General features: G+C 41.7%; 1 protein-coding gene across 4 annotated transcripts in view; it reads right to left on the bottom strand.

Annotated features, from left to right (window-relative positions):
• Nucleotides 1-1085: 1085 nt before the first annotated feature.
• zfyve9a (zinc finger, FYVE domain containing 9a) overlaps nucleotides 1086-10137 on the bottom strand; it is a 43260-nt gene continuing 34208 nt past the window's right edge. For all 4 annotated transcript variants that reach the window (XM_085388277.1, XM_085388276.1, XM_085388279.1 and 1 more), the window contains exons 14-19: nucleotides 7988-8138; nucleotides 7745-7825; nucleotides 7429-7591; nucleotides 5379-5484; nucleotides 4737-4913; nucleotides 1086-4518 (exon numbers count right to left, since the gene is read on the bottom strand). In XM_085388277.1, coding sequence (XP_085244403.1) covers nucleotides 4357-4518; nucleotides 4737-4913; nucleotides 5379-5484; nucleotides 7429-7591; nucleotides 7745-7825; nucleotides 7988-8138 — 840 coding nt within the window. In that variant the 3' untranslated portion in view covers nucleotides 1086-4356. The remainder of the gene's footprint in view (nucleotides 4519-4736; nucleotides 4914-5378; nucleotides 5485-7428; nucleotides 7592-7744; nucleotides 7826-7987; nucleotides 8139-10137) is intronic.

Genomic DNA, 10137 nt, shown 5'->3' with positions numbered 1-10137 from the left:
CATGGTGAGTTCGAGTTAAGATAAAGCTCTAAGCGGAGTCTTTCCCAGCTGCCTTAAAATGCCTCAAATGACTGAAACGGAGTCGTTTCACATGACTCTGCAGCGTCTTCCAGCTCTTTGTTTCTACTTTGCAACCTTGTTTTGGAGTATTTTGCAGCTAAAGAGACTTCTGTGCAGTTGCTGTGTTACATCCATGTAGTGTCTGAAATGTGCCAAGAGCTGTAGCAAACTCTCTGCATGTAGTACATAAGTGGGTAAATGGACAGCCTTAAATTCATTAGGTTAATGTCGATTCAAGTGAGGCAAGAAAACGAATGCTTCCACTAGTACTGAGTGAACTAACCCTTTAAAAAATGAACCGCAGAAGAAGCCATACAAGTTTAACTGAGCCAACGACGTAAATCCCACCTCAAGCAGGTGTACCTCAGACTGTCTGCGTCATTATTATCATCATCATCATTATTATCATTATTATTATTATTATTATTATTACCATGGTCACACATTTCAGTTTCCGCTTCTTCTAATTTTCTTTTTTTTTTTTAAATCTGCGCCTAATTTTTAGTATAAAGGAAAAAAGTTCAGTTTACAGTAACACTGATCAAAATACTGAAGCTGGGTCCACGCAGGAAGCGATGTCACTCATCACGCGTAGCCTTGAAGCTAAAAGGTTCGTCGCTAGTGGACTTTCTAGACCCTGGTTGCCTAGGTAACCCTCTAACGCATTTACCGCACTGTGATATGTCAATTAACGGTATCTTGTGCTCTTATTGGCCGAAATTGATTGAAGTTGAGTAAAGCTCATCTTGGGATACGCCCACTTTGCCCTCACCAACCGTTATGTCGCCTGTCATCGCTTCCTGTGTGGAAGCCATTAAAATGTTTTAGTTTTTACCATATAGATGTTCACACAGATCATGTGTTTCTAAAATGCTTCATAATTAACAGAATCAGTTCTTTGATTTTTGACTGAATCTGCTGATCCTGCTCTAAAACGAACCAATAAAAAAATTCCTGTTTTAAATGTGTACTGTCAAGTTTTTTCAAACATAAAAAAAAAAAAGTAAATAACAAATACTCGTCTCAATTTTCTATAAGTTTTTATTTTACATATACTACAGTATTTTTGACAAAGGAGGGGGAAAGATGAACAGGCTTTTTGGCTTTTCAAACTGATTTATTAAAAAATAATAATAAAGAACTGAACAAGTTCATATTTTTGTGGAGAATTTTCTGACTGTTGAAATGCAAAGTTGACTCGCTCCAGTCGCCTTTTCCGGCTCATTTCTGTTTGCATGCAGTGTTATAGGTTTAAACAGTAACATCTTACAACTGAATACAAAACAAATGCTACTTTTTCAAACAAATTGCACCTTTTTTTCTTCTTTTTTTGGATTTCGGGCATATTGCACACTTCAGATAATGCAAAAAGGAAAAAAAGAATTAAACCGTAACAAAAGAGCGAGTCAGAAAAATAGATCCTCGTGCCCCCCTTTTCATTATGCTAATTTATTTAATTTTTTTAAAGAAACACAGTGATTGACCCACACTGCTTCTGGTATGATCACAGTAAAATAACCCAGAAGTGGTGAACTTTGACCTTTTTTTTTTCCTTTTAAACTAAACGTTACTTTGCTACAGTAGCTCCTAAAAGATTCTGATTAATAAATGAATGCAGAGCGGCTACAGGTCAGATTTAAACTTCAAGCGTCGGCTCTTCTGCAGATTTTCCTCTGATTGTCTGATTCTCACTCGAGATTGTTTTACATCAGCACAATTAACGATGGAGAAATTAGCATAATGCAGAATGGTTACTGTACAGAGCTTTTTAAACACAGCAGGGTGGGTTGTTTTTTTTTTTTTCGTTTTTGTGATCAGTCTCGTCAGAAACAAGAGCACATTTTACAGATTTAAACAGAAACATGAGGAATACATTCTTAGACTTCTTGTCCAGGTCCATGTTGTTGAAGGAGAGCAGAGTCCAGATCAGGCGGTGAACCTCCAACGTGCCTGATTTTAGAAAACACCTCAGAGGTTCAGGGTGTTTAGAGAAGTCTTGACTTCGAGGTTTGGAAGGATGCAGACAACTTGAGATGAGATACATTCAGCTTCGGGTCATTTAAGTCTCGACAAATACTGACCTCTTACTTCCAGGACACCCTGATGCTCACTTTAAACTCTCCTGTAAATGGCTTAAATCCAGTGCACTGCATCTGCAAGTTAATACAGTTTATTTATATATAATAATATTATATTTATCAGTTATTCTCGTTATGATTAAAAAGACAAAAATGAGGTGAAGATTTTTTTCGACCTCTGCTGAACCAACACTGAATGACTGATGAGATTAAAACCTGACTCTCCCCCCCTTCGCACATTTATGTACAGATTGATTATCGATAAAGCATCAGAACCTTTATTTAAATCAGCTGTCTGAACGATAATACTGGGATCTCTGGAGGCTACAGATGTTTCAGGTGTGATCAAGGAGAAATCGTCCTGCCTACAAAAGTATGTACAACGAGTGAAGTAAAGCATCTGGTGACTGATGAGTAAAGCTTAAGTGAATCTGAAATGGTTTTCATTTTCCTTTTCTCCCTTGATGAAACACTACTGCAGGCACTGAGCACCACGGTGCAAAAAAAAAAAAAAAAAAAAAAAAAAAAAAAAAGGGAAAGTAATCACCACCTTCCACGATGATTAGTACTGTTTTGAAACAGAAATAGTCCAAACTTTTCAGTAACGGATATGACTCTCCCTTGCACCAGCATCCGTGCTACACAGAGGCAGGTTTTACCCAGAATTCAATGCTTCAGGACCTCCGGCTGCCACAGTGATGTGCGATCAGGAAGCAGGAGGTCAGTCCCAATACCCACACTTAAGGAGCATCCGAGCAGGAGCCATGAATGTAGTTTCCATCGCTGTGCAGGTGCATTTTTTGTAATGGCCACTAGGGGGCGAGTCCTGTGGCTGTAACAAATAAAAAAAACTTGCTTGGCTCTTGGCTCATTCTTCGCGACCTCAGCAAACACCTTCCTGGTGACTTTTTGTGCTCAATCACCAGTGTCATGTCATGCATCGCAATGTGATTCACATATGATGACCAGCTCATAACTAGCAGATTTTAATAAAATAGTGTTAAGTCTAACGGGTCAAAACATATCTGCAGGTTAGATTATAAGATGGAACCGCTGTTGTAGTTTATTTGATTTCTTTTGTGTTTAGAGACCAAAATTAACTATTTGGCCCCAACTGATATTTTGAGCTCTGGAGTGCTGCTTTATGTACCAAAGGGCAGAATTGCAGCAGGTTTAACCAAAACTCGTGGCTCTTTCAATTGGTATTAAAGGCTGTATTATCCTCCATTCTCTCATAGCATTTGATTGATTGAAGGCTGTGTGTCACTGCAGGAGAGGTCCTATCTGTCACAGTTCTGCTCGTAATTTAGTCACTACTTCTGGTTGATTCGTTTGTATTTGTGCAGCCATGGCCGTTTCAGCTTTACTCTCACAGTGTTAAGGCGACCTTTAGGGAATAATCTGCCTCTTTGTCAAAATGCACGAGAGCTCAGGGTGTCCTGACCTGTGAGGACGGCTGCCATTACAAAGACGTCACTGATCACTACGGGTTTGTGTCTGGTAGAAAGGAGAGAGTGCTTTCTCCTTAAAAACTCTGCAGCTCTGCAGATTGTTAATTCTACAGCTCCTCTGATAATAGACAGAATAATTCATCATCCTATTCACACACACACCCTGGTTTTACTCATTTCATAATTCACTCATTTGTCTAAAACCATGAAGCTGAAGCTGCATTTAAGAGAAAAGTTGAGAGGCTTAATAAATCCCACAATTCATCACACTCAGCTTTTAGGTTCACAGACACGATTCTAATGGCACTGGTTTACTAATTTATAACAAGGCTAAACACCCTGTGACCCTTTCATTGTAATAAACACTCTTCTTACTTAAACTCCGAATGAGATAAGAAAATTTTACTTAGTGCCTTCATCCCTTCCTGGATGCGTTCGCTATCTGAGGACAAACTGCACAATATCGGCCGCCTGACGCTCGTTGCGTGGCAGCTTCTCAGAGGCAGCAAAAGTGTGGGTATCAGGACGGACACAGTGTGATCTGTGGAGACATCCTGACTGAGGTGACAGGTGATCCTATTCAGAGCTTCCTCAGACCGTGGGTGGATGCATAGGTTTGGCTTGAGGAATGCTACCCTGCCGGGCACGGCACAGTTTTCGGGCTCTTTTGAAGTGCAAACGGCCGAAGGGAGATGATGTCAGAAAAAAAGAAGAAGAAGAAGTTTGGAGGTGAGAAGGGGTGCAGGTTGGTGGGATGTCTGAAGTTCCTAAGAGATGATCTCCAGGATGTAGAAGATCAGCTCCATGACCACCGGGCCGTCGCTCAGTTGACACGCCCCGCCGTGAATGACGGGGATCAGAGCGCTGTCCAGGTCGCTCAGGTACTGAGGCAGGAGAGGCTGGCCGTTGCTTCCGACCAGATAACCCACCTGCGGAGAATGAAAGGGTGAAGTCATACCAAAGATCTAGTGTAAACTGGCACATCGGGCAGATTTCTGATGGTTTTCTGCAGATTTATGAAGAGTTTGAAAAATAATGTGGACTGTGGCAGGGTTCAGCCTTGGAAGGATTCGTTCCGTTGTTGATGCAAAGGTCCGTTTACACATCAGGGTCTACATCTATAAAACAAACCTTCTCAGAGTCCTACCTGGTCAGAGTCCAGAGTGACCCTCAGTCCCAGTTTGGCCATGCCGTCCTCCTTCAGCAGCTTCAGGTGTGGACACAGAGCCATACAGAACGCTCTCGCCACGTTCTCCGTGAGGCGGCTGTGGTCGGCCGGGTCGCTCAGAACACTGGTTTGGTCTTCGCTCTGGAGGAAGAACACCTGAGAGCAGCACAGAAAAACAACTTTATAATAAGACCTGCAGACTTGAAAACAGATACATATATTTTTTGGGGTTGTTTGTAATATGTGATAATGAGGAGATTGGGTTAGAACAGCAGAGGAAGGTGACTAAGACTTTTTGAGATAAACTGACCTCTTTTTTTTTTCTCCAACCTCCTGAGCACAAAAACAGGGTCTTAAAGCTGCACTCAACTTTTTCTCTAAATAAAACAATCTTTGAACTTGTATTAACACAATATGTTAAATCCTCTCATCTTCCTACTGTATATGAGGAGAAATTATCATGGCGTGCTGGCGTGTGTCATCAGAGTTTACTTTAGCCTGAGTTAATGGAGCTGCAGCCTCGCGGGATGAAGGTTAAAACAGTTTAAGCTGTCTGTCCTGAGAGGCTTCAGTGGTGGCCTGATTTCCTCACTGGCGCTCGGTAAAATGAGCAGACTGTACCTCGGTCCAGCGGATGACTTTGCCGTTTGCTCTGAACTCGGAGCCGTGGAAGATCTTGACACTGGGTATGGACTCCATGGACTTCCCGTCGATTGGGCTGATGACGCTGAACAAACACACAAAAGACAACTTACAAATGAAGCGCGCAAGTAAGCAAAAGCTGATTCTTTGTGGGAGACCCAAATAAACCGCTTCTGCAGCATCTGAGCCCTTTGCCCTTGAGCAAAGCGCTGACCTGCCAGCTGCTCGGCTGGAGCAGCAAAAGCACCAACATCAAAGCATCAAGCAGAGGCCGAAGCCAGCTCATTTTTTTTTGCTGGTTGTTTTTGATTTTTAAAATTGCAGGGTTTTTTGCCCTCTGTGTGAGCAAACACCAGTTTGTTTTTTAACGGTTCCTGGGCAAATGCTAAACGAGACCTCGCTGCCTTGCATCATTAAGTTATTCCACTGTGTGGACGCCTTTAAAGGTCATGCTGCTCTAAACGCTCCATTTAAGGCCGTTTTTCCTCAGTTGGTACTGAGGTGCCTTGAACTTTGAACCCTGGTTGGGCTCCTTCTGTGTGGAGTTTGCACTGGTTCCTTCTGGGTATTCCAGCTTAGGCTGTGCGATATGACCAAAATCTCATATCCCGATATAAGAATTCTATCATCCCGATAACGATATAAATCACAAAAATGTAACATTTTCTGTAAATTATGTGAATCTCAGGCAGCTCGACTTGCGGGAAGTGTTTCCAGCTGCGCGTCATGTAGCTGGAGTCGAGTGTTTTTAACAATGTATGAAACGATACATTTTTAGACATAAGTTGTAACGGCCGCCGTTTTCTTTGTGAGTATTTATTACACGGTGTGCTGCGGGTAAAAGCCTGTTCTAATGTTTGAGTCTAAGGTTTATTTTTTAGCACCTGGCGGCTCTTTTTTTACTTCTCATCCGTAAATAATCTGCTCTTTCACGTGATTCAGTTTATTTTGAAAAGTCTCAACAGGATCTTGAGCTTTATTGTGAAAGGTTTGTGTGGAACATAAACAAGCGGACACGCGATGCTGTTACCGTTGTTGTTGCTAAGGACAACGCATAAAAACAGGCGCTTGTCTGTCTGTAGTGTGGTTACATTAAATATAAGAGAAAGAGAGAACTTTAAGAAATTAATATAGCCACTACAGTGACCATCAAAACGATGAAAAAAATATTGCCGTAAACAGTTTATTTTGCGACACCACGAAACAAACGATAGCTTAAAATGAAACGATAGACGTTTTTATATCGTCATCCGATATATATCGTTATATCGAACAGCCCTATTCCAGCTTCCTCTCACAGTCCAAAGAAACACATGTTAGGTTATCTGTTAACTGTAAACGGCCCTGAGTGAAAGGCTTTAACTGTATAAAATTAAGTGTCGAACGAATGTGTAGTTAAATGGTCATCTTAGCCATACAGCCCACCTGCTGCTCAGATCATCTGTTTGTGAGGGGCAGCCAATCAGAAAAAAAAAAAAAAGCTGTCTTAGAGGGAGATAAGCTAAAACAGCTCGTTTCAGTCACTGGATCAATGCTGGATCAGGTGACCCTGAACTATTCCTTAATTATGCAGCAATAGGCTTCTGGTGGCTGTTCTATTTTATGAATAAACATGAAAGAAAAGAGCGCAATATACACTGTAGACCAACTCAGATTGTGTGACAGTGGCCGAGGGTTAAAACAGCTTCTGTGCAGTGAAAATATCCTCTTAATGAAGTCATATCGTATCTGGTGACAGGCCTGAATTAGACTGAACAGTGAAGAGTCGCTTTTAAATGAGCAGATTTTATCATCCTGCTCTAAAATTGATTGCAGCGGTCCGGATCTCACAGCCGTGTCAGACTGCATCATTCCACCCTGCTAAGATTCTCCCTCACAGGGCTTCCCCCGGCGTGCATAATGACTTTTTATAGCAAAGTAGTAAATGCAGCGCCCAGGAAGCTATCAGTTCAATTGTCCGTGACATAAATGCATCTCTTCCAGCTCCCCTTCCCCTCCTGACTTCCCTCCCCCCTCCACCCCATCTCACCCTTTGTTGAAATTGTGATCATCCTCCGTCCACTGGATGTGGACGACCTCCTGGTTCTCCTCCTGGTCAGCTTTACCGCACGTGATGGTGAAATCTTTCATGTCCCTCAGGGCTTGACGTAGAGAGTCCATCGTCTCAGCTGTGATCTGAATCATGACGCCATCTATAGGAGGAAAAAAGCTGCTCAGTTGCTTTACTCAGTACTGAGGATCATGATTATTTACTTTATTTATTTATTTTAACTTTAGTGACAATTCTTTTGACTAATTTCAACATTTCTGCAGCCAACGTGTAGCTTTGCTGACGCTGTTCTCACCTTCCACGATGCTGGTCTTGGCTAAGAAGCCAGACGAGGCTTTCAAAGCACCACTGAACACAAAGAAGCAGGCTCCAGTAACTGAAACAAACAAAGAGATAAAGTAAGAGGCTGAGCTACTTTCAGGCAAACAGATGAGACAAACAGTCAGGGGGAGGATATTCAGGCATCGCAGCCTTCCAGACGAGCCGCAGATAAAGGAGGTTTCAAGTGTGACGGTCGAGCCGGTTTCTGAGTCGGCACCTTTGCGCGGCTGGTGATGGATGCTGATGGCCTGCGTCTGATAGTTCCCGTCATCGTTCTGGACGCACACCAAGTGGGAGTCGGCCCGGTCGTTGAAACACGCCCCCATGGCCAGCACGTGTTCGTTGGACTTGTTCATGGCCTTCATCAGCTGCAAGGACAAATAATATGCATGACTAATTAAGTAGCCCTTTGTGCGTGCGTGGAGCAGAGAGGCTGCCTGGTTAAGCCTAATTGCAGTGGGCTTGTGGGTAAAGTCCTCAGTTTAAACGGGACGGCGCTGACAGACTGTGGGAAAAGGACACGTCACGGGTGGATATCAACAGCCGAAAGATCTCCCATATTAATTCTGCTAACTCTCCTGCCTCTGCCTCTCTTTGAAGCCATCCTTTGAAAATGTAGAAATAAAACTGAAAATCTGGAGGGTTTTAACCACTCGCTGCGCTAAAAAAGCTCGACTGCAAGCTGTTGAGCAATAGTGCCCGCTCCACATTACTGGGTTCCCATCTGTTACCGCATCGACAGCCAAACGCTACAACCGGCACCGCACTCTCCGCCGCGGATTTATTTCTCACCCAAACGCGTATCACTTCTTCTGGTACGCCGTTCATTCACACCCTCGAGGCAGCAGCGTTATAACACGTGGGCAGCCCACACCTCATGTTCAGCTGCAGGGACTCCAGAGAGTTTGTCACGCAGCACCTACACACAGTCAGCCTCATTCACTGATGTTATTAGTCTGATGGAGGGAGTCTGCATGTTGGAAGATTGAAAAACGATGCCTGATCCTGAAAATAATGCTTAAATATGAATTATATAAGAGGAAAATCTGCTTTCCTTCATTTTCTGGAATTTGTTTTTAATGTTTAATGCGAGGATTTTACTTTCTATTCATTTTATAAAGACAAACACTCAAAAAACAGAGATCCATCACAGAGGTGGGGTGCAAGCCAGAGTTATAACATTCTTTTATAATTTCTGTAATTTTATTTCATTTTGTAATTCTTATTTAATTTCTGTTTATTTTAATTTCATTCAGCTTCCTAAGTAGGTTTTGCTTGTTTAAGTTTGGATTGTATTACTTTCACCACCAACTTTAGTCTTTTTATTCATTATAATTTGGATGGTGTTTATCAGGATATAGCGAGTTCAGAACAGGTGAACAAATCCCAGTTTTAAATAAAAACACGTGCACTAAATCTTTCATGCTGATTAAAGAAATGTGACCACACTGAGAAAGACTGAAACTAAAGACTCCATATAACAAATGTATACAGGCAGCTGTGAGTCCATCTGACTGACTGTCAGAGATTACACAAAAACTACGCAACCAAAGTTTATGCAACTTAGAGGCAGTGAATGTTTCCAATAAAATCTCAGGACATGTCCTGAATATAATGTTGATTTCTAGCTGTGGTAAATCAAACATCAATCGTAGGTGGACCAAAGAATTATGACCAAGGCGACTACAGGTATGAGACCTTTGAAATGTGACTTTCAATGTAATTAAACACCAGGCTTGTGATTCGCTCAGTTCTAAATGAATAGCGTTAAAACGTTTATATTATTAAGAAGAAAGTATCCCAAGTAAGAAAAATACCCAAACAACGTCCCCTGTTCCTGAGTTTGAAGCACTGCTGAAACACAGCAAAGGTTTCAGGTCATTAACTTTAAATGTATAGATGTGATTTTTACACCATTAATCTTCTCACATGCAGAGACTAACACGCTGGATGGCCAGAGGAACCTTTTTCTCGTTTATCACCTTTAGGGTTTCTCTCTATGAAAGTTTGTTTCTGCCAGTAAATAAATAAATAAATAAATAAATAAATAAATAGCAGGTCAAAATTTCACGTTATTTTCTTAACTTTTTAGCTTTTTTCAGAGATTTGAGGTAGTAATGTAAAATTTTGAGATAATAACCTGGAATTTTAGCTTATGAATTGCATTTCTTTTTCTGCTGGCAGAAACAGGCTTCCATATTCCTCAGTGTATTCTAACTGTGAAGTTAGCTAATGCATCTCACCAGCCTGCTGTTAACGGTGATGGTTTTTAAATGTATGCATGCACCATGTAAGGGACAGACAGAGATTTGGTGAAGAAGAGCATTGTGGTTGCATTGCATGATTGAAGTGTGTAGAATGAGTGAA

The sequence above is a fragment of the Rhamphochromis longiceps genome, linkage group LG18 (genome assembly GCF_057381845.1).
Source record: "Rhamphochromis longiceps isolate RC_006_pf linkage group LG18, R_longiceps_female_GT1.1, whole genome shotgun sequence".
Classification (NCBI taxonomy): Eukaryota; Metazoa; Chordata; class Actinopteri; order Cichliformes; family Cichlidae; genus Rhamphochromis; species Rhamphochromis longiceps.
This window is presented reverse-complemented; position numbering and strand designations above follow the sequence as displayed.